At 36.8% G+C, this 25367-nt stretch overlaps 1 protein-coding gene across 5 annotated transcripts in view; it reads right to left on the reverse strand.

Annotated features, from left to right (window-relative positions):
- Positions 1-25367, reverse strand: part of PDE4D (phosphodiesterase 4D) — a 533586-nt gene that overhangs the window by 149326 nt on the left and 358893 nt on the right. The window contains exon 1 of one of the 5 annotated variants that reach the window (XM_087759657.1): positions 7217-7482. The exons of the other annotated variants lie outside the window; for them this stretch is intronic. Coding sequence (XP_087615783.1) covers positions 7217-7281 — 65 coding nt within the window. The 5' untranslated portion in view covers positions 7282-7482. Of the gene's footprint in view, positions 1-7216; positions 7483-25367 lie in introns of those variants that run through there. 5 annotated transcript variants of the gene reach the window in all.

Below are 25367 nucleotides of genomic sequence, written 5' to 3' on the forward strand. Positions count from 1 at the left end.
CCTATTTAAGTCATACATGCACACGTCTTCACAGTATCACCAATGTCAACAAATAAAGAAGTGCAGAAATCTACTTACATGTTTTGTAACATGACTTAAGAAACACACTGTAGTGCATCTTAGTCTGAATGAAAACCCACTGTAGCTGAAATTTGATGGGAATCACAGTAATGAGGTTGAGTCATTTGTGCTGCCATTAGAATGACGACATCACTGCTTAGTGACTTCGTGTATGTAAATTGACTACATTTTGAGCACAAGGTTCTTTCAATATTACTTTCAGCCTAAGTAGTTGGTTTATTCTTGCTGCTGTGTTCCAAAATATTATATTCCATACTGGACTTCCCTTGTTTTATATGAATACTCTCCTTATATTATAAAATAATGCTACAACTACTAAATATTGAAATATGTATTCAGCATAAGCTAAGTCAGTTGCATTAGAAAGAATTAATCTGGTTAAATGTGCACACTGCAGGTGCCCATGTACAAGTTAGATTCCATTGATATATATTATTTATATTCAGTGGAGCTTTTGTTGATAAAATCATTGACATCAAGAGCACATCTCCTCCTGAGGCAGGCATGTAAAACATGTGATATAAGTCATACCCTGAAAACAAGTATTTCTTGGTTACTAGTTCAGGTATGTCAGACATCTGCCTTAGGTGAGCTGAATCCTGTCTGTTATGACTTAGATGTAATTGTGCTTCTCAGGAAATTGTGTTGGAAGAAAGGTGACCCTTATCTTGAAAAAAAATGCAACCAACTAGTTCAGACGTAGTGTAATGGAAGGGAATAAAAGGGAGAAGACTTCTATCAAGGAATAAAAGGGAGAGGACTTCTATTAAGGCATCTCAGCATTGATCCAGATTTGGGCTACCTCCTATCCTCAGTTGAACCAGCTGTAAATGGGCTTCTGGTGATTCAGGCTGAGCTGTCAAGTGAGCTCCTCATGAAGCTTTCTGTCCTCTCCCTTACAGTATGCTAGGGATAGACACTGAAGTGCCTCATCTCCACTGGCCTCATGGTCCAGTTAGATTTGAATGGAGTTTTGTCCATGACCTGATAATCTACAGATGAGAACAGGGAGAAGGTGTGAGAATAAACCGTGCTGTAAAAACAAGAGTATATCTTCAGGAAAATGGAGAGTGGATTGTTTGTACACTAAAGTGAGTGGCAGAAAACTACATCGTGTGCTTGCATGCAGTGGGGAAATAATATTACGTATGTTTTTCTGGATGTAGCTTGAAAGAGAATGTCTCTGAGGAAGTGCCCTTTCTTTGCTGGAGTCAAACTTTGCCATTTGTTCTGTTTGGCATGGTTTGCAATATCTTTGTTTAAAAAAGCATTTATTATTTCAAGACAGCAGTTCTTATCACATTTATATTAAAGTAATTGGATTTTATGTTGGCAAGTCTAATACTCATGCTATAAAAAAATGCAGAGATGAGACCATGCCAAAAGATTGTATTGGCAAGAAAAAACCAGTAAAAATTCTCTAAAATCACAGACTCAACTTGAAATGGCAGTCAAAAAAGCTAACAGCATACTGGACATCATGAACAAAGATACTGAGAAAAAAAGCAGGCGTAATTTTACTACTGCAGAAAAACCTTGTTGTATTCATATCTTGAGTAATGCGTGAAGTCTGGTCTCTATATTTCAAGGACACAGTGGTGTTTGAGGAAATACAAAGAATGGCAGCTAAAATTATCAAGGGATGGGGCAACAGCCTTTTCAGGAAAATCTAAGAATGCTACAACTCTTCAATTTCTATAGGAAAAGGCTGAGAAGGTTATGACTGAGCTTTACAAAATCATGAAGTTAGTGGATAAAGTGAATGCAGAATCTTTCACCAAATGCCACAATGACAGAACTAAGGGACACCCATTGAAATCAGTAGGACACCACTTCAAAGCACAGTAAAGAAAGTGCTTTCCTACATAGTCAGAAAGGTTGCCAGAAGGCTGTGGAAGACAGTATCAGCAAATTAAAAAAAGGGATTAGACAAATCCATGGCCAACAGGTCCTTAGATGGACTCTAAGGGGAATAGGCAAGGATGAACCCTCTAACATCTCTAATACAACATTAGTAGATGCTGGGCAATACGATGGGAATGGATTGCAGAAATTGGACAGGCTTTCATGTTCTCCTGTTGCTGCAGGTGAAGACAGAATACTAGGTTAGGTAGACCATTGGTCAGGCCCAGTAGGACATGTCTTACATTATTAGAAAATAGAATACTTGATCACCTCAAACTTCACCCTTAATTTACTGGAGAAAATAGCATTTCTTCCCTTTTCATTTTGTAAAAATAACACTGTTTAACATATCACACTCTGGAAAATAGTGCAATGCTGACTATGCAGGCTTCCTCATTAGCACTGACACTGGCAGAATAAATAAAAGCACATATACCACCTCGAATATCTATTGTTGTTGTGATTTGAGGCCCATACTGCTTATGAAAGCCTATTTTGCTAAATGAAGTCACCTACAAATGCCATCAAAGTCAGACTTCATGCAGGAAAGGTCATCTCTAGCTTTCAGGCTTTGTTCGGCACTCAGAAATCCCCCAATTCCGTGTATGATATTTGGTACTTCAGCGTCCCCATGAATTTGGACACTGTGCAGTTTGCATTGAACTTTCCAAGTGGACTGTATTCAACATCTTCAACTAGTGAAAGTGTAACTGAAAATTATGTGAGGTCCCAATCCTCTTTTCAAGAGTAGTTTCATAAGCTATGGCAACAGGCGACAGGTAATATCGCCAACAATGACAACAGGCACCTGCCTCCAACAAACAATGATAATACCGGAGAAGAAAAAAGATTCATCCACTAGAAGAACAAAAATCCTTAGCTCTTCAACAGCCAATTGGTATGCATGCTGTTAATATTCACAGTTACATTTACATACTGTTTTCTGCCCTGCAGACAAAGACTCCTTCAAGGAATACCCTGTTTTTGCTCTTGATCTCCCCAGCACTGGGACTCCCAGTCTCAAGGTCAGCAGTTACTTGAAATGTAGGCCAGATGCCAATAACCTAGAGGTATACAACTCATTCAATAGCATTTATGATATATATTCATCATCTTTATAGTGCCAATAGGCTTGCTAGCACCAAGCGATTAACCAAGGAACTTAATTGTTTTGGGATGGCCAGCCTCTAGGCAGTGTGATGTACCCATAGCTTCCTCCTGCCAGATGTGGGTACCAAAACACTGGGTCATGCTCATGACAGATATCTCCTTTGTGGTACCTTTAAGTCAGGAAGCCAATGCAGCTACCTCAGGTCAGCACAGCTGGATCTCATTCCATTCTTCTATCCTGGCCCTTCTGCCCCAGAAACAACACTATCCACTGATGTCAGACCACAAGCATTTTCTTGTCTCCATTCAATGAAACTTTTATTTAGCATCCCTATTGTGATCTACATATTAACAGTACGGTCATGAAAAGCTCATCCAATAGATCAGGTTTTTCCACTTACCTATAAATATGTTATAGACTGAGAAAGTCATACTTGACAACATCCTTCAGCAATTTCCAATCTACCGAACTTCATGATATCGCAGACAAACAATGTCACCCACTTCTGCAGTTAAATAAGAAGAGATGCATTGTTCTACAGCATACCACAGACTGAATCATCAAAGGCCTCTGCTCTCAGGGGCACTGGGGAGGCTAGGATGTGCCCTTTGCAGATCAGCCAACCCTAAGTTCCAAAAACCAGGAAAGCCCGAAGTGGCATATGTTACAAAAAATAAATAAAGACAGAGGAAGGCCAACCCACAAAGTAAACAGATAAGTATCAACTCTAGACACACCATGCAGAAAGGATTGTGGCAAAAAGCTGACAATACTCCTGAAACTTATTAGCTCTTCAGGCTAACTATCTGTATCATGAAAAAAATAAAGAAGTTCTAAAATCCGATAGCTGCACCTTTTCCAGCCAGTAAGCTGTTGTCCAACAACCCTCGCTGCTTGCTTGACTTGCCATCAGTTCCTCTCTTAAACTTCCAAAATTTTAATTCAGTTCCTCCAAAACAGTATTTTTTTATAAGTTCAAACTTTTCCTTCATTACAAAAGAAAAAAAACAACAGAAATATGACATTTTCTGTGAACACTGCTGCTCTGCTCTTCAGTGGCAAATAGTCAAGAAAGTGGAGTCATATTCTCATTTAAATGAATATACTCCTGTCTCAGCCAAGGTTTTACCTTACAGTGAGTTTCATTACTACCTCGTTATTTCTTCTCAGGAATAACAAGACAAATCAATCATCTTCATGGAAAAGTCTGTACCATCATTTATCCCTTCTAGACTATTCCCCAGAAATGTTCTGATTCACAACCACACTTCACAATCACATCCTGAAGTTAGGAATGAGTAGAAATGAGTGGCAGAATTGAGGAGCATTAACGTAACAGGTAATAATCCTTCAATAAGTCACCACCTTATTTTGCATAAATACCAACCATCTGCTTTTACTTCAGTCACTATAACGTCAGGAGAAATTTTCCAAGGCACATCAGAAAGAGAAGGTTTGCCTACAGACTGTACTGTCATGCTAAGCAGCAGCCAGCCCCAACTGAGCCAACTTTGGAAGAGGAAGCATCAGCACAGCCTGGGCTCACTTGCCTATCCTCAAAGCCAGCTGGTGCACCTCTGCACACTACCAGCGGGTGATACCCTTTGGATGCTTTGTAATATTGATACTGAAAAGAATATTATGCTTTTACCACATACCCTGAAGTTATTGCATCTTTTGGACAGAGGGTGAGTGTGATTTCAGGGAACCAAGAGCAGATGTTTCTCTGCCTTGTCTCTAAGTCTATTCCATCCTCTCACTGGTCTCTGTGTCTTGGGAGCACGGTTTCTGTTCTTCACGGGAACTTTGTTCCCATGGGAAACAGCAGTGCAAGGGCATCCTGGGACCATGTCTCTCAAACCCTTGCAAGAGGGATATCTGTACTTCAGTACAACCCTTTCACTCAGTCCCTATGCTCCTCGGACCCACAGACCCCGCTGTGGCTTTTCTTCTCATGTCCTCCCATCTTCTCTTTTCCCCCAGTCACCCCTGGTCTTCCAACACACAGCAGGATTGCTATGTTAGCAGATAAAGAAAGGAGAATTGCATGATGTAGCTCTCCTTGCCTCCTGGCCTGAACATCCATCAGTGCTCCTGACTTCATCATGTTACTTGTCCCTAAGCATTTCAGTGCTGTTTAATACTGTGGTGAGACTGTAGTGTTGCTATTCTGCCCCACAGAACTGCAGGGAGAGGTGCTGACCCACAGGGACAAGTCCACAGACTCCTGAGTCTGGTGATTAAGAACACCAACCAAAGTCATGCAGGTGATTTGGAAACTGGTCCTGCTCAGGCCCACCATGAAGGTTACTGGGTTGGGCAGTGTGGGTAGGGTGGCGCACCGCAGCTGCCACCTCCCCGGATATGGCTGGGAGCTGAGCTCCGCACGAAGTGGCCGGCAGCTCCCTCCTCTTCTCTCCTCCCTCTGCACTCCAGTTTCCCTCTGGTCTCTGACTGGGGCAGGGCTTGCCTGGCTTCGCTCCATGCTGTCAGAGAACATTATGTACCTTGTTTAGTCAGCCTCCAAGGATTTCCCTAAGAGCCACCTCCAAGCTCAGGTAGTGTTTCCAAACAGCAGGGTACCAGAAGACCCCCAATTTACAATTAGCAGAACAGGTATTCTTACCTACCAGATCAGTGTTATAACTAAAGGCATTGGCAACAAAAGGGAGGCAGGCAGGTATTTTGGACAGAATACTTGGTGGTCAAATCAGCCTGCACATATAGGCTACAAGAACTTTTTTCTTTGAAATGATTTCTTTCTTTCCTGCAGGAATCAATGGAAGCAGTCAAAAAAGAAATAATTGAAAGGCAGAATAATTAATGAGAAAGACACTGATTTATTTGCACAGTTGTACATAATAATTAATGTATGTATGTTTTAGCTCACTACCTTGGAGACACCCCACACAGTGTGACACTTTAGCAATATATAGTTCACCGACATTGTATTACTTTATTACATTTTTGAAAAGATACAGAGCCACAATTTACTGAGTTATTTCAGCAAAACTCTTCCTTAGCAGTTTCTGAAAACAACTGGGACTACTTTTTAGCTTGAGTAGTGTAATTATTTCATTTTCTTTTAATACAAAATGGTTTTAGTAAAGGACAACTGGAAAAAATTACTAACTGCTTCAATGGTAGTACTGACATGGCTTTAACTCAGAACCAAGACTATTTGAAACATAAAGTTTTTAATAGACTAATGTTTAATTAACTTGATATATTTCCTCACAAAGAAATGTATTTGGTTACTAGTCTATCCCACAGTAACACATCAGCCATTTATTTCTAAACAAATGTTATATTTTAAAATACATCATTTTATACCACTTAATTACTGCCCTGAACAATTAGTCTATTATGTGTTTATTGAAATGATGGTGGTTTTATTAATAACTCAGAGAGAGGAAAAAAATGCAGGAGACATTAAAAGCGAAGAGGGAATTTATTTCATATACCCAATAGAAATCTGTCCTGTCGGTGCCTATTAAGCTACATAAAGCATAAACTTCTCACAAGAAAAAATAATTAATCAAAAGACAGAACTTTGCTGATTTCAACTGAAAAATCTGCAAGCAAATCATACACACAGATGACTGTTACAGTCTGCTTCTACTCCTCTGAGCCTCTGAGAGGAGGGGAAACGCACAAAGTATAACACAGCACAGTCTCACATATGCCACTATGAAGTCTGTCTCCTCCCAGGACACTTATCTCTACCAGTCAGTCTATTTATGCAGCAAAACTACATGTAAGTATCCCAAAATAGCTCACGCAAACTATAGCTTCATTTTACCCTCCAGCCTCTAGAAGTGCAAGCTTTATATTATAACTTTGTTCCTGAAATAAATCTACTGAAGATTTTTAGAAGGTATCTGTAAGTGCAAGGACTGAACCTGACTAGTGAATGGGAAAAATGTGTGAAATGGGTTAAAAAAAAAATGCTACACACAATATTGTACAAGAAAAAGCTAAATAATTTTGTTTCTTACTATTAATTGTGAAACTCAGTAGCTGAACATGTTCTAAAATCATGTAGCAAAATCTATCAAGTCAAAATTAAACCCTGTGACTTTCTTGGGGAGCTTGAAAAAAACAAACTGAACACGTTACCACATTGCATCGGCAGTCCTTAAGGAGCTGGTAGATCGGGATCTTGGCTTCATAACAATGCTCATTTTGAAAAATTCCTTCAGTATTTCTAGAAGTCAAACATCAGTTGTCCTTGCAAAGCTCATTCTCAAAGTACTCCATCTCAAAGTATTTTTTCTAAATCCTCTGCTTTTTAAAATCCTTGAAATCTGTCTCCTGTAATAATCCAGGCTGTGGAGGAAGAATTCTAACACGCTGCAACTCCTTCCTTTTTCATGCTGAATTTACTCTAGCACTGTGCTGTTCGGAAATGACAGTGCTTTTCTCTTCTGTCTTGTATTGCCCTGGGAGGAACTAGTCTATTTTGAATCTATTCTCCCTGCAGGTCACATGGGAACAAAGGCAGCTGAAAAGAGTCTCTATCTCTTTCTTGCAGTTTGATAACAACAGGTTTAAAGGTTAATCGCATTAAAAAAAAAAGGAACAATACTGATGGATAACAAATGAAAGGAAAATATGAATATAAGTTACAGTAACATTAGTGAGTTTGCAGGGAATTTCCACTTAGAGACGTGCTAGATAAATTAGTCTTTGTGGAGTAAAGAAAGGAACAAAGAGTTTTCATTCCACATTAATTAAAAGCCTTTCCTAGAAATTTAATTCTTGCCTTTCTTTTTCTCCTAACCCTTGCCTAGATACTGTGAATAAGTACTATAGTCTAAATTCACAAAACAGAAAGTATTCCTTGTCTGAAAGACGTTCAAAACATCGTGGGGAAGTTAAGTAAAAATAAAATTCTTTGTTGACTGTTAAAGTCAAACACACATACAGACAGCTATTGTTATAAATCACTGAAGGACAAAATACCTCAGTTAAAGAACTCTAACATGATGTCCTCTCTACTGTACTGCAGAAAGAGATTTTTTCTGTTACAGTAAATACATTAATAGTTTGTGCATTACGAAGAAACTTGCATTTATAATTTCTAGCCAAAAACTTACCATAAAAGCTTTTAGAGTTAATTCTTTTTAGGAAATTTTAGTGTAGTCATATTTGGCAATTTCAGTGTTGGAAGAGAAAAAAAAAATGCAGAGAACTGGATAGCGAATATACCACTTAAATTATACATTTTGAATTTGCTCTGAACTGTGTTAGAATTGCTTTTAAACTGAAAGAGCAAAGTTATTGCTCAACAAGTGGTTACATGCATAATAGCCATTCCTTTGTACAGTCTTTCCAAGTGTTGCAGTATATTCCGTTTGATGGTAGTGCAGCTAGGTTAATAATGAAAGCAAGCTCTAAAAATTGTATTTATAAAATTTATATAGACCTGGCAAATAGAAGGAAAAGATGATAAACAGGCTATGCATTAAAATATCAAAATTTTCATCAAATAGGAATGTGAGTAAAGAACCTTTGCACTTGATTTTATAACAGTACAATAAAATGCATTACCAACTACATTGTGTATCAACAGGAAAGATCCTAACTGCCCTGGAGGCTTGTGCCAGTCATCTGCATATAAAGTGCTCCACAACAGCAGAAGGAATGTTAATAAGGTTTCTTGCTAAGCAATCTGTTCTTCCTGTTTTCTGGTGCCTATCTTTCAAATATCACTTAGTGGTTAGCACAGGAGCTTTTGTAAGAGTCCTGTGGAAGCATAAAAGTTAACCTCAAAGTGAAAAAAGCATCTGTGGAAAATTTAGCTCAAAGGGTCATACAGTCATGGGACCTTTAGTAACAGTTGGGTCTGTCACTGTGCAGGTCACACGTCTATAGAAGTGGACATAAATCAGGCACCATGTTGTGAAACTTTTTCATTCCTTAAACGGATGGAATAGGTTATGAAGAAAAACAAAGATCATATGAAATAGAGATGCTGGGTTATTACAGAGTAGCTGGCCACTTTAAAGCTTTTTTTTTTTAAAGTTTGCCTGATTATTTATTATTGATAAATATCAACATTATTCCCATATCAATGAAGAAACACAAAATGAAAAAAAATAAAGCTTTTGACTAAGAGTTTTCACAATACCGTACTGGAATAGAATATTCAAGAACTACTTCTGCTGTGCCACACAGCAGTATGGTTTGCTCTCAAAAGTATATCAGTCAAGATGCTGCCTCTTACTTGTAATTAATAGAAATATAGCTAGAAATATACTGTAGTATACTTATATAGTAAATATTACTATACAATATAAATACACTGTAGTTACAGGTACTTACATAATTAAGGTATTGTTTTTCAATGCAGATTCAGAAAAAATAGCTTGATGGAGAAGCAGATCACCAACGAAGGTAAATACTAACACTTATTGCTAACATGCTTTCTTTTTTGGTCTTCATCAGCTCCTTAGAAATAAACCTCTGCCCTCCAAGTGCCTGCCAACTTTGGAAAATGTGCTATTATGAAATATATATTAATTAGCAACAAGAAGACTACAGTATTACAACCATATTCCATGTAGTCAAATCAGAGCCTGTCCTCAGGTGGCAACCTTAGAAACATAGGCTTGCTGCAAAAAGGAATGTATCAGTAGCAGAGGGAGCTCATGGTCCTCCAGGGAATGTTAGTTTTACGTGAAATTCAAAAATTGACTTTGGTGAAGCTAAAAAAAAAAAAAAGGAGAGTTTTGGAAAATGAGGCATAAAAAAGAGCAACAATAAGCAATTTAAAAAAACTTTAATTTTTCATCTGGACTGGTATCTCGCAAGACACCTGCAAAGCAAAAACCAATTGTCTGTAATTTGTCAGCTCCATTAGTGGGAAAAGATTTTTGCAAGGAACCCAAGGATTTGATAGTCAGTATGAGAAACCTTTCCTAGAGAAGTTTCTAGGGAAACTATTAGACCAAGTTTGGCAGTTAGCAATACCGTCTAATTTGTACATAAATCCTGTTGTGCTACCATTAATACCAATGATAGTTTTATCGAAGATTTAAATAAAAGATAAGAGCATACCAGCCCACTGTGCTCATAAAAGATGACACAGCATTTAATTTAGGCCTCAGGTCTTGGTATGGGGTCAAATAATATAATCTCTCAATTTCTCATAATTTGAGGAATATAGAGAGAGAGAAATTAGGAAAAATTAAGAGAATAAAGAGAGAAATGGCTATTCCACTCTGATAGAAATGGAAAATTGTGATATAAATTAATTAATTGTTAAAATAGCCAGTAAGAAGCCATTAGCAAGAGAAGTAAATGAAACTTCTCAAAGACATAAGAAATCACAGTATCAGATTCAACTTCATTGTAAGAGCTAAGATTTACATATTGGAAGACGGAAATGTATCTATGTTAACTGGAAGCATTCTTTTTTTCCAGAACAATATTTTATGAGTAAGAGCTACTGCATTTTATGTTATTAAATCCAAAATGCCAAGATGCAAATGTACAGATATATATTTGAAGTACTATAAAGAAGATAAATATAAGCATATTCATTATTGTGTACTACATGTGTGCATGGCTTTATAGATGCATGTATAATATACATAATACATAAATACAAGTATTTATTTGAGACAAAAGCAACAGGCATTTGTAGATTATGGTTTGTATGTGTAATTCTGTAACTTCAAAAAAATCTTATTTCTTTTGCTTTTTGGAATCCTTTTTTAGGGCAGCAGGAACAAAGGCTTTCGAACTGAGCTCTTGTTAGTATGCCATCACAGTTAAGGCAAGTGTTGATTGCATAATGGAAATAAGGGAGAAAAGATTTTAAATTAACGAAAACACTAAAAGATGGTGCCATTCGGTACTGCTAAATACACTAATAATAAAAGCAGCAAGAAAAGCACCGATATTTTTTATCTGCATTTATCCCTTGACTGAGTTTTTGGCTGTATAGTTAAGCTGCCTAAGGTAGAAAAAATACAGAAGTAATTAAAATGCCAATAATAAAATGTATGCAGGATTCAACCCACTTTGAGGATGCTTGCATCTTAGTTACTCATCTTCAAATTAGTATGTAATTGAATTAAACCAGTGTTACATTGCACAAAATTGAAAATGAAAATGAATTGGAAAAAGCATGGCTTAAGGAATGAGATGCAGGACTGACTGTTCTGTTTCATGCTCGAGAACATCTTTGTCTTGAGAGTATAGAAAATTTGCTTAAATATTGTGAGTTTTGGCTTCCTCATTTGTAAAACTGGGAATAACGCACATCATGCTGCTTGAAAAGCACTTGGACATCAAAGGGCTGAAAACATGCCATAGGTACCAGGTTATTATTGCTGTTGTTGTATACAAGCTGAAGAAATAGATTCACAATCTTCCTTTTTAAGGCAAAGTGAAAAGACCCTGTAGTCTGACAAGACTCGAGTTTAACATTGTAAATTAAACCTGCAACAGCTGATACCACTTTTCTTGTTTACTGGGATGAAAAATTCAGGAATTTCTAGCAAATATGTGTTGCTTTAGGACACGCAGGAACACTGGCAATGTATCAGCAGAAACAGAATCCTGGAAGCCTAGAATCAAGCCTTAACACGTAAAGAATGACTGGGCTTTTAAGTATGTTATTTGGAATGCTCTTTAGCAAATGAAAGGTATACAACAAGCTGCTGTTTTTTGATGTGCAATCTTAGTTTCATTATAAATTTATTTCAAACAGGATTATTAAAGTATCTCTAAAAACCTGGAGCTGGGCTCATTCACTCAGGAGTATCCCCAGCATTGCTTAGCTACTGTTGTATCTGGTCTTGTGCACACTTTGTATCTTTCCTTTCTTTTCTTCATATATTCTTGCCAGTTTACATGTTTATAAGAAATATAGTTTTCAATATACAAATATGCACTGAGATCTGAACCCAACATTTCTAATCTCTAGGAGCACCTACTCCACAAGAGGAAACATTTTCTCACAAGCTAAGCACCATACCAGTTAGTTTTGCTAAACTGTGAGTTGCACAGTTTATCCTAGTTCATCCACAGCACTAGTTTATCCTCTTATGTCCTGTACTTCAGAACAAGTCTGAAGGACAGAAAAGATTAACAAGATGTTTTTATATTACCTGCATGGGTGGGTTTGAGAACTAGTAATGCAGATGTAGATTCAGAACAGACATCTTTCAATAAAAAGCATTAGAGCAAGAGAACTAGAGAAAGAAGTTTTGACTCACGAGAAGACTTCGCCACTGCTCACCATAGCAAATGATTTAAAAAATATTCTTTTGTAGGGTGTTGGCAGAATGCCAGGGAATTAAACTGTGCCGTTCATTTCTAGGTAACAGGATATTTCCTTTTCACTGGAGTGACTTTATCAAAGAGGAAAAAGGTATAGGTAATTACATAAGTAAAATAACAGAAAAATGTAATAATTACAGCTTAGAATTCTTAAGAATGGAAAAAAGCAAACCAAAGGGCAGAGAAGAAATACAACATATGTCATTAGTGTTTCCTTTCTATGTTCATTTACCTTTAGCTGCCTGGTTAAAGCTACCTTACTTATGAATAAATATGGTTTATTTACTCAGTGATTACAGTGTAAATAAAATTACTATGTGCTCTACAAAGGCTTTACCCAGACTCAAGCGTGCAAGGCTCCTCATAAGTAGCATCGAAAAGAGGGCCTTATATGAGGATACCCTATTACTGCCATGATGCCTTGTCTGAGGATACTCAGTCTTGGTACCCTTTGAAACTGCCAGGTGCTGCTGCCTGAGCTGTACCATGAGCAGCAAACAATGGATGTCTTGGAGAGAGGCCTTACAGTGCCTCATTCCTTCACATACCAAAGCCAAGTTCTTGATATATGCTGGGCTGAGAACATGTCCCTCTGCCTTTATTCTGGCCAATTTTCATTTGATTTGGTCTGTTATGCAATTAGAGATTAGCAAATTCAGTACTAACTGACCATTGCTGGTCCATGTAGACTCGGTTGCAGAAATAAAGCTTTATCAGAATAGGTCTAGTACCTGTGCAAAGTTCCATTGCTAGAGATTCAAAAAGAAAAAAAAGAGATAATTTTCAGGAGTAGGAGAATATTTTTTTCTGACAAACATTATAGCCTAGGAAAACAGTGTGAGTTCGTGATGTCAGCCATGGCTGTTGTCTATGGTTACATCTGGCATTAAGACTGGAATAAAAGGTACCTGCTAACGTTGGACTAATACTGGATAACAGTGAATAGTCTAAAGTTAAATACTAGCCCACTGGAAGACTTTGGACTCGAGCTGAGCTAAGGCTGCTTGGTGTGTCAGGCTGTTTGTCTCTTTTTTAAAAATAAGACATAAAAAATCCCCCCAGATATTCAACCATGTCTCTCTCTCTCTCTCTCTCTCAAATACTATAAAAATATGGTTAGTATTATCAAAACAGTCTTTTATCAGCTCTAAATGGACATACTGCAATAATTACAGAACTAATTACACTGTTAAAGGGAAAATCTATTGATGTTTCCATGAGGCCTTCTGTTTCTCAACTATTTGCTCCACACAAAATTAGACTACAATTTCTTAGCTAAATAGTTGCTTAAAAAATAAACATTTGGTGTTTCATACTTACGTCAGTACAGAGTTAAGCAGTAGCTATGTTTTCTAAGTGCAATATGTCAGTCTTCTTGGCTAGAAGAAAGGTAGAGACTAACATCTTTTTCTCTTTTGTTAATGAAGCAGTGGCTGCTAGGAAAAGCAAGAGAGAACTGTATTCCTTTTACAAAGATTTCATAATTAGGGCTGGTCCTGGGCAAAGTTACTGTTAAGTGTCAGGCTTAGAACTTTGAGAACAATGATATTTTGTAGGATATATCCTCTTTCATCATCATCCTGTTCAGAAGAATAGGATAGTTCTGCTGAATATCACTCAAATGCAAAAGTAGGAGATTAAATAGAGACATCTGGAAGGCACTTAGGAATACCACCGTTTCAAGAAGACTATGTATATATTTCAAGAATACAAAATATACCACCATTTCAGGAAGACAAAATTTGTATATACGATCTCAAAATTTACACATACATTTAAATTTTAAGTATGTTAGCTAATCTTATATATTAAAGCTCTTTTTTTTCAACTTTATCTTGTGTAGAACAAAAAATCTACCATTAACAGCAAAGCTGTATTCGACAGCCAAAGATATTCTAAAATAAATATGTTTCAGTTACACTTTTGCCTTTTTGGAAGCAGAGAAGCAATCAACTTTTACTATCAGAAAGTCTTCCTGAAAACAAATCTGAGGTGGGGTATTTACATCGCTGTAACAGCACAGTTCTCTACAAAAGTGGAGAGTGGATTTCCCCGTGTTCTTCACTGGAAACTTGGCATGCACAGGTATTGGACCATGACCCGAGTAAGTCAGACACAGATAAGACTCTTGTTTGGTAGAATGACATCATCCATACTTTTAAGTCCTTCAGAAAAAATGTGAGGAAGTAAAATTAAATCTAAATTATTAATTATGCTACCAAGCCTTTCTTGAAGAGGAACTACATCTCTAGGGCATTTGTGTTTCAAACAATCCACTTGAATTTGTATAAAATTCTCTAATCTTGTTTATCTCCTATTTGTTTTCGAGGCATGGAAAACTCCAAAGATTTAATCTAGCTCGTACAGGGAGAAGAAAGAAAAAAGCAAGAATTTTACGTGAACACTCAGAAGTATGAAATTTGCTTGATTTTTTAACACAAAATTGTCAAACTCAAAACTGTAATTGAAAGAAAAAAGCTATGTGTTTAAAAATGTGGCAACTTACTAGAGAGCATTCTATGAGCACAAATGAAGGTTAAATTGAGAGTACATTACTTGACATGAATTATTCACTGAGAACTAAACCAGGCACACTAAGAAAGAAATTTTCTCGCTAGCCTTGATCTGTCAGGTTTGGTTGCTGATTTAAACTGGTCAGCTAGGCTCCTGCTATAGACAACTCTGATACGTACTTGCTGGGGCAGTCTATTTCCCTAAGTCAGACATCTATTTTAAGACAGAGAGAACTGCTCCTCATAGCTGTCTGTCTCTCTGTGGACTATGGCTGCCTGCCTATTTTACATTAGAAACCTAGATTTTGGGCGATTCAAGATATACTTGATAAATTCTATGGTACCAGCCTAAAAACTATAACCTTCTATAAAATGTTTTTTTTTTCCCTCTTCATTCTCTTACTTGTCACAGTTGAACTGAATGTAGATAGGATCAAAAATTTTGCTTTTATAGAAATGTAAATTTCAAAATATTTTCATATTTGGCCTCACATCTTATCGTATTTGGATCGCATGAGATGAACAATGTCAAGACATCACCTCCCCAGTCCATAATGAATGTACTGACTATCATGGTTCAAAAAAGCTACACTGCTGACCTCCCGCCCCTTCCTCTCCACAGGGGGGAAAAAAGTAAAGTGATCAAAAGAAATATATATATAGTACATCAGCTATGCCTACCACTTAAAACTTACATAAGACTGACTTCTCCTGAATACCCAGACATCTGCAAGAGGAGATAGAGTGTGTTATCATGTTCACTGATTCTAAATTTCTCCCCAATTTAGGGCTAATTTATTAGTTCTATCTGAACTTTTTATTTCATTTTTATCTATCTGTTTGAATTTTCCCTTATTAGACAACGTACAGGCATAAGAAAAGGATGTTGCAGAATAAATCTCAAAGAAACTGACAGCTACACTGATGGTTAAATACCATCAGAGATGATGATAGCCAGAAACTTCACCTTGTTATGGATGCATAAATTGTATAAATTGGATGCAAGCATTTCTGTATTGCCAATGCAGTGCCACACTAGGCATGGACAATGTGCATCTTTGCCCTTCTAGGAGTAAAACATATACTTCATGTGTAATCAAATTCCTGAAAATATTTCATAGCTCAGCATATTATATAGGTTTCCATAGAGGCATATTTATATGTAGGACAGCAATTCTGAAACTAGCAAAGTTTTACTTAATACTTAGTGTTTTCCTTTCACATACTCTAATGACAGCCTTCTAATATAGCAAATCAATCTTTCCTCTCTTCTTGATGCTCTCTTTCAGTAGTTGATTAGCAAAGCTATCTCTATTTTTAACCACTGAATCAAATCCAGCTAACTCCCTTCTAGAAGTTTGCTGCTGTGTTAAATGCAGAAAGAATCTTTAATTAAAAAAAAGAGGAAAGGCACAAATCTTTCTCTTTCTTGATTTATTTTTTTTTTAAATAAAGCATGTTCATCAACCTGATAACACCACATTTCCTAAAAAAAGAATCATCAATGCAATGGGAAGTCCTACCTGTTCATTACCCTTCTGTGATCAACATGTCTGCAAGTCCATTACTGATGTACTACTTCAGATAATTTTCAATGATGACAAAGAGCAGTTCAAATTGATTAAGGGGCCTGGACTTAACTCATTCCTTTTCTAACAAAAGAGTACCTCTAAAAGAATACAGATAACCAGGTGCCTCTCAACTTGATATCTTTTCAAAGTTCTAACACAATAAAACCTAAATATTAAATTGTCACTTCTTTGAGGAAACATGAAACTTTTCTCTCCACTCTTTTATAAATCAAACTAACTGAAAGTAACTTTTCCTCTAATAAATTTTCCTTTAGAGGAATATGCTTCTTCAGATAACATAACCTTTGTCATGGTAGCTTTTTAGAAAGATTAGGTTTACACATTCTTCATGAATGTGTAGAAGAGCTACATGGTCATGATTGTTACCCGCTATAAAATAAATTATGTCTCAGTTGTAAAGTACAAAAGTTTTAAAATGTTACATCAATTATGAGTTTTGTCCTCTAAATAGCTGTAATTGGATTGATCTAAACCTCACAGATTTTTAGTATTTAATATGCTTTTGTATCAATCAATGCTTCAAATGACCTCCTCCTGACCAAATGTTATTTTCATTCTCCTTGAGCTCTGAGAGATTTTGAAGCCAGAAACTACTCCCTGACTCTCTTCTCAGATTTCAACTCTGCTTCCCAATTGAAATCTTGTTTTCTTCTCTGTTTTACCCTGCATCTTCTTCGAAGCTAATTCCATAGCCCTCTGTTTTTGACATCTTCTTTCTTATCCACTATCTTATCGTTAACAGTTCTTAAAGAGTTCCAAACACCAGGTTTGTACTGAGGAGCCATTATGTAGCCTTCTGTATTAAATTCTTACCTCATTTTACCTAGCCATGCTTCTCATACCATTTTCTGATATTTCCATACAAACAAAACATTAAAACTGAGCTTTAAATGAGCATTATCTCATAGGCTTTTCTGTCACATCAGTAGCACTCTCACTTATTCATGCTATCCTAAAATGTTTTCAGCTTTGATCTTTTGTTTTGGCCAAGCCAGCCTTGCTATAGCTCAGTATCATTGCTTCCACTTGGACAATATTTCTAAGAATTACTCTGTCCAGAGTCCCAAAACATGATCAGACCCTTACTCCCCACTGGACTCGGCTGGTATCACCACTTCCTGGGCAAAAGACTGCCATGTCTTTCTGACTCATTACTTCAACAGTATAATTCAATTTGTATGTCCCTATGTATGGCCTATTCTTGTATGAAATTTATATTTTCTACATAAATTCAATTGTCTTTCCTCTAAGACATTTTCATCTCCACTGTATCTATTAGTTTGTCAAACCGTTGACTTTAGTCTGACAATAAAGACTGCTCCGGTCACCAATTTTTTTCATCTTTCACAAGCATTTTGGGCTTTTCATGCAGATCCTGTGTGCAGGGAAAAAGACCCCATCAAATTTCATATCCCCTCAACTTTCTCTTTTAAATTACTCCTCAAAACATGCTCTTCCTAGAATGGCCAGAGAATGGCCATGTCTGACAATGGCTAGAGAACAACTTGGACTTCTGTTTTGTATAAGCTTGAGTAAAATCCTAGGCTTACTATGGTCATGGAAATTTTGCTACTTCAGTAGATCCAGAGTCACGTTGTCTACATTTTATAGTGATTACTTCTTCTCCAAACACTGTTGTTCGAGTTGCCTTTTTACTATTGCATCATATTTCTCACAAAAATCATGAGCTCCTTGGAAAAGTATGTCTATGCCACACCTTGAATCTGTTTTGCACATGCCTGAAACTTGAGAATATTCAAGAAATTAAGAAACAGTTATGCAAGGACTAAATTAATTTTAAATTATTTTAAGTCTGTGTTGAAGCTGTCACAGATAGAGTGTAGAATTAGAGTACACGTATTAAATTGTGTTTAGCGGTTTGCTTTATATAAATAATGTCCTTGTGCCAATTTATAATATGCTGTATTGGAAAAGTATATTTAATGATTTTATAGAACTTTACAGTAAAAATAAATCTAAATTGCAGCAGTGACCTAGAGGCTCTATTTCAGTGTGTTTGCATGAAACCTACAAAAACTAGAGTCAAGTCAGCATTTTCATTCTACTGTCAGCATTTTACATGTAACTTTGAAAGGTGGTTTGGTTGGTTTCTGTTACACATCCAAGGGAAGGTTAAAAAATAAAACATACCTGGTTACAAAAACCATTCTGAATTGTTATTCTCTTTTAATTCCAACCTTAAATTACCTATGAAAGAACTACAAAAAAGAAAATTCTCTAAGCATATGTGAAAGTTTGCCTGAAAATAATTGATTCAATTATAGAAAACATCAGAAAGATTTAGATCTACAAATATTTCAATAGTAGTTTTTTCTTTGATATTCATACACAATTTTAACAATTCAGAAAACTATGTTATATTTGATATTATAAACATTGTTAAAGACTACTACTGACCTCAAATGTTGGCTGTAATAATATCTTCTAACATGTTCCATGCTCATAGGTACGTATTTCATAACTATTATCTAACTTGACCTACCATTCAAAATACACTGGCAGTTTTACAAATCACAGCAAGAGGCACATTTGTGTCTCTGGCATATGAAGCTATAAAATGTTGAAATTTATTTTTTGCTGTTTAAGCAACTTCTATATGCATAAATAAACTCAGTCCTGCAAAGTCATATCTAGCTGATCAACACCCAGATAAGGAGACATTTAAGAAGAGAAAAACTGGCTGAGATTTTTTTGTGTTTTTGTTTCTCTCCATTGTGTTCTGTTATTTTGGACAAGAACACAAATAAATGATTCACTTTTGCCTTTTACAAGTGAAAAAAAGGCCTTGACATATAAAACATTTCTCTGTTAGGACAGCAGTCTTGCAAACATAAGGATGAGCTACTAGGATATTGTACCTAAAAAGTTCTCAATCTAATATCTATTGTGCTGACTGCAGTTGAAAAACTATGACTTCTTCAATGTTTATTTTAAATTGTATTTAACAGTGTTAATTAATTTAATAATTTTATGAACATATGAAGCTTAATTATCCCAATCTTTCTCGTCCAAACCTCCATACGGTGCATTGGAAGTTCTCCTAACACGTTTTGCATCTGCACTGTTTTTCCTTCTAGCATAACAGTTTCCCCACTCAAGCTCTCTACTAGTTACTTGCTTTACGACCCTTGGCCAGATGGTTCAAAAGTCATCATTTTAGAGAAAGCTCTGGGCAGAATTCTTTCTTCTGAAAAGGCTTACACAGAAGGAGATTATAACAACCACTAATTCTGGCAATATTCTTTCTCAGAAAGACGGCTAAGGAAAATAAGAGACTCAAATATCATTCTAGTTTTTAAAAAATTTTCAACTATCTAGAGAAAGAGAATAACCTAGAAACAGAAAAACATTATTTTAACTCAAGCAAATTAGAAACCCATTTAAAAGCCACAGCTACTAAAATTATGATTGCAGTCCTCAGAGGATTCATGTCCTCTTGTCTGAGTATATGCATGTTTTATTAATACAGGACCCCCTGCACACAGTCACATAGAATGAAGCAGTAACATCTGTGGCTACCTTGCTTGCCTGCACAACACTGGAGGCTCAGAGGTGTCAGGGAGGAGGCTGAGCTCTCAGGAATGCACAGAGTACTGTCAGGTCTACTCATTCACAACCTTGTTAGGGATGACTATGTATTTTCAACATAGGGACCAGCAGCTATTTGTACCAAAAAAATGTCTGCTCTTAACTTGTAAAAGAACAAGGACATCAGAGAAGGGTTGCTTTGTTTTTTGATATAAACAAGGGCAAGATCTGAGACTATTCCTCTAGGATCTGAATCCAAGTTTTCAAAAATTTAGATATTGACAATGAAATCTGTAGTACCAAATAAAGACCTTAAATGTGTTAATTTTGTAAGTTCATAATCAATGCAAGCCATTTCTAGAGAAGTCAGGTTCAAAGAAGATGCCTTTCAAAAAGTGAGTTGACAGTACTAGGAAAAGGGAAAAAACTTTCTGTACACAATCCTTTCATCTACATCTAAGAAGCAGTAAAAAAAGACTAAAATGAATTAGAATCAAATGTGTTCCTAGTTTAATCTAATTCTGTTCATTAATTAGACCTAGAGAAAAAAAAAAAAAAAGCAGTACCTGTGAAGAATAAAGGGATGCTGGAAAGGGAACAAATAGCAGATCCACAAAGAGCAAAGAGAGAAACAGCATCTATAGAATAGAAGGTGGCCAGTGGGAGGATGGAGAAAAGAAAAGATAAGATTGAAAAAAACAATGTCTTTGAAGATTCTGTTAATTTCGGTGTCCAGTAAAATGACAATCTTTAGTTCCCAGGCTTGCCTTTTGAAGCAGTTGCTAGGTGTCTTTTGTGTGTCACACTGAGGGATGAGATACAACATGGCTGCTGTTGTTTCTGACCTTCCTCCATTGCTTCAGAAAGATTATTCTAGATTGCAGAACTTCTGTATTTTGACTTATACAGTTTCTACAACGACATCCAGTGCATGGGATAAAGTATATTACACTGATGAGAAGCAGATGTAGCATCTATGGATTTTGATATTTCTGTTGTGAAAGATACTGATTGTGGTGGCTTTGGAGATGCGTTGGCCTTCTTAATATGTGAAAACATTAAAACTCTGCTTGTGGGCCTTTATAGCTTGGTCTGGTTTTGTTTTGTTTTCTGAGTATGCCATTTAAAATAGGCCTCCTTCAGCTCAGTATACTGAGATGGAGAAGGGGTTAACAGAGCATTAGAGAAAATAATAAGAAAAAAATGCATTGGAGCTTTAGAAAAATGAGAGTTATTTCCCTGACACAAAGTTCTCTTCAACTCTTATCAGCAACAAAAATCTTAATTAAAAAAAGCCATTGAATATCAGAATAGTTAAATCACTTTTCTAATCAACCTTAAGGCCCCTCCTACAATACAGTCTTTCACCCTTTACATATCCTGGTTTTGGTCTAGTTTTAGTTTAAATATGAAACTTATATCTTTTATCTCTTACAATATGTAGTATTTAAAACAAAATTAATAACTCAAGTCTTTCTCTCCTGCAGTGATTTATCCACAGATATATGGAACTAGTAGAACTTCAGTAATTCTCATCTGTGGTGTAGACATGAATCTGTGGTTTAAATCTGAATGTGCATGAGAGCACCACAATCAAAGTTATCCCACTTCAGCTTTTTTAACATAAGACCTTTTGACAAGCTGGAGCAGCTACATTGGAGCAACAGAATATGTTGCTCTTCCCTTGGTAGGTGTAACACTCAAAAAAGTAACCTGTTTTCCCTAAAGTGGAAAACATGACACATATTGTAAACAAATACTACTACTACTACAAAAAAAAAAAAAAGACATTTTAAAATAAGACCTTACAGAACATGCTCCAATAATACTTCACTTGCTTTTCTTCAATTTAGACTTCAGATCTCAGTTCTGCCTCTATTGTTTATTTTCTTATCCATATCTGAAAGCAGTCTGGGATCTCCTTCAGGTTCAACTGATGGGCTATTATTCCCGAAGGACTAAGCCCTGCTACAGCCGACACGCCCATTAGGTATACAAAGTGATATTTAATCGCTCAGTACATTTAGTTCACATGACAGATTTTAGATACACACACTGATTTTTACTCTGTTGTAACTGATTTAGAAATTCAAGTTGATGATTAATAATAACACTTTCCTGATGATGGATGCCTCATTTTGCATTATAACTTCAGCAAACACCATCTCTATGTTATAGGTAAAAATAAAGCACAGAAAAAAACCCAGTAAACTGAGTGGTTATTTACATTGGTAAAAGAAAAAAGCACCACCAATAACGTATTATGATACTTTTTTAAAAGTTAGTTTGCAGGAAGAGTAAGATAGAAACCTCACCTAACAAATATGACCCTATTTCATTTAAAAACATAACTATCGCCAACAAAAAATAAAATAAATAATAAAGAATGAGCCAAAGCATTTGCAGCTTAGTTAAGCAGGTTTGTATTTGGATGAACAACTGGAGATGCTCTTCACATCTCAGGGGCGTTTCTTTGTTCAGGTGTGCTCTGCTGTCACTTTTCTCTCCCAACATACGAAAGTTAGACATATGAAGATATCCATACTCCCATGTTATCTGTTTGAATTTCATGTTAAATGATTCTCAAAACCTCTCACAGTCCAGGTATTTTCCTTGGTTTTAATCAATCTGAATTATTTATTATGGTATGTCACTTTCCTGACATCTCAGCAAGTGGGGTTCAGTTCAGTTCAGTTAACATGGTTTCATGTGTATCTGGGAAAGCATTTTTTCCTGTAAATTTCCTGGTATAATTAGCAAGAAGCTGAACTATCTCAGCTTTTTTTTTCGCTGAGCACTATTTCATAATTTCTTACTACTTTCTCACAAACCTGCAAGTCTCAAAGTTGAACCAAATCAAATAGATGTCAAAGAGGTAATTTCTGAAAAAAATTTCCTTGTACTTCAGTCTGTCTAACATACTGGACAGTAACAGCACTGTGCTACAGAAGACTGTTCATGAACTTCAGTGCATACCAAACTACAAGTAAAATGTATGGTTGTTTTTATAGTGTATTTGGCTTCTGTATAGTAGGATCAGGAATGTTCAACATTGAACAGTGTCCTACAGATGCACTGCATTGTCTAGTTTAACTAGGCCTCCAGAATTTTTCTTTTTTGGAGAGGAAAAATTAAGTACAAGTTTTGTATTTGAACTAAAAATGGAAAGCAATAACAACAAAAATTCTTGACTTCCTCACCAGCAAAAACTAACTTTGCATAACCATCTCAGAAGGACTGAAGATTAAATGCAAGGTTTCAAGGTGATATTTTACACCACCTAAATTTTGCAGTGTTGACTAGATCACTTTGCAGTGGTTCAAAGAGGAAAGACCTCAAGTAGTACTGGTTTAAAGTGCCTACTGCTTTAAAGTGTACAGACCTAAGGGCACATGTGGAGTAGGAATGCTGTTTTGGTCCTATGAGTTGATATTCTAGGAAATGTCAGCACTTGCAGGCCACTTTGGTGACCTGGACAGTAAGGCAGCTAAGTTTGTAAATTAAGTTTCCAGTAGCATTACTTAAACGGTATCTCTTTCATTAAAAAGGTTGTCTTTAGAAAGCCTTTAAGTTTTTGCCATATTTTTTATTAAAATTAATTGATGGAGGCATTAACATGTAGTTTATACATTCTGAAAATCTGTCAACAAGAACCACAAACAAAATCTTTTGTCTTGATACTAAATTCACCATGGTAGTGTTGCTTTGAAAAAAAAATGAAATAAATGCTTCTGCAATTACAGGGGCTGTGAGAGATATAGAGTTGATAAACAACAATGAAAAAATTTTATTGATACAGTCTGAGGCCTGGAAGAGGAACTTTCTGCATGGCAGCACCACTGGCCTGTCGTTTGTCTACAAAACAGCTAGAGATTTTCCATAAAATTTTGCCTTGAAAACTGTAATTAAGCTGTTAAATCATAGAATCATAGAATCATAGAATACCAGGTTGGAAGGGACCTCAAGGATCATCCGGTCCAACCTTTCTAGCACAAGCTAGACGAGATGGCCCAGCACCTGTCCAATTGAGTCTTAAATGTGTTCAGCATAGCGGAGTCAACCACTTCCCTGGGGAGATTATTCCAATGGTTGACTGTTCTCATTGTGAAAAGTTTACCTCTCGTGTCCAATTGGAATCTCCCTAAGACTAACTTGTACCCGTTACCCCTTGTCCTCACCATGTGACTACTTGTAAAAAGGGAGTCTCCATCTTCTTTGTAGCTCCCCTTTAAGTACTGGTACGTGGTGATGAGATCACCTCTAAGCCTCCCTTTCTCAAGGCTGAACAAACCCAGCTCTCTCAGCCTATCCTCATATGGCAGGCTTCCCAGACCCTTGATCATCTTGGTGGCCCTTCTCTGGACCCCCTCCAGCCTCTCCGCATCTTTTTTGTATAACAGGGACCAGAACTGTACACAGTATTCCAGGTGTGGCCTGACAAGCGCTGAGTAGAGTGGGATAATGACTTCTTTATCTCTGCTGGTGATGCCCTTTTTGATGTAACCGAGCATCCTACTGGCCTTCTTGGCTGCAGCAGCACACTGCTCACTCATGTTGAGCTTCCCGTCCATCAGGACCCCCAGGTCCCTTTCCACAGAGCTGCTCTCCAGCCAGGTGGATCCCAGTCTGAGCTGCACTCCTGGATTATGTTTTCCCAGGTGCAAGACCTTACACTTGTCCTTGTTAAACTTCATAAGGTTCTTGTTAGCCCACTCTTCCAGCCTATCCAGATCTTCCTGCAGGGTGGCTCTCCCTTCCAGAGCGTCTACTTCCCCAGTCAGTTTGGTGTCATCTGCAAACTTCATCAGGCCACACTTGATCCTGTTATCCAGATCGCTTCTGAAGATATTGAATAGCGTTGGGCCCAAATTGAATAGCATTGAGCCCAAATTGAAATGACTCTAGTCAAGGTGCTGCTTGTTACTGGCTACTTGGGATGGCTCTGACCTATGCCTGGCCATTACACAAATTATTGGTTATTTATTATATAAATAATTCTGATAGGTTAATTTATATTCAGGGAAGGGGAATGTATATCTTGATCTCTTGAACTCAGAAAGGTATATCCATGAAGGTAACTGAGTGGGGTAGACTGTCAACTCCAGGAACTCCTGTTCCTAAGGAGCTGCAAATCTTGTTTTGCTAAAGACAGGTACTACAGATCAAAAGGCTCTAGGCAGCTGGGAAAGGATTTCAACCCTGCAAAAGGAAGAAATAAAAGAATTGAGCTGCAGCAGTCTGATGCAGCTTTTGCGAATGATTGCTTAGACAGTGGTTGTACATCACTGTAGTACACCACCTCTTTCATCTGCATGCTTTTCT

This window comes from Nipponia nippon, unplaced genomic scaffold (genome assembly GCF_047370975.1).
Source record: "Nipponia nippon isolate SJK-2023a ecotype South Korea unplaced genomic scaffold, ASM4737097v1 scaffold_20, whole genome shotgun sequence".
Classification (NCBI taxonomy): domain Eukaryota; kingdom Metazoa; phylum Chordata; class Aves; order Pelecaniformes; family Threskiornithidae; genus Nipponia; species Nipponia nippon.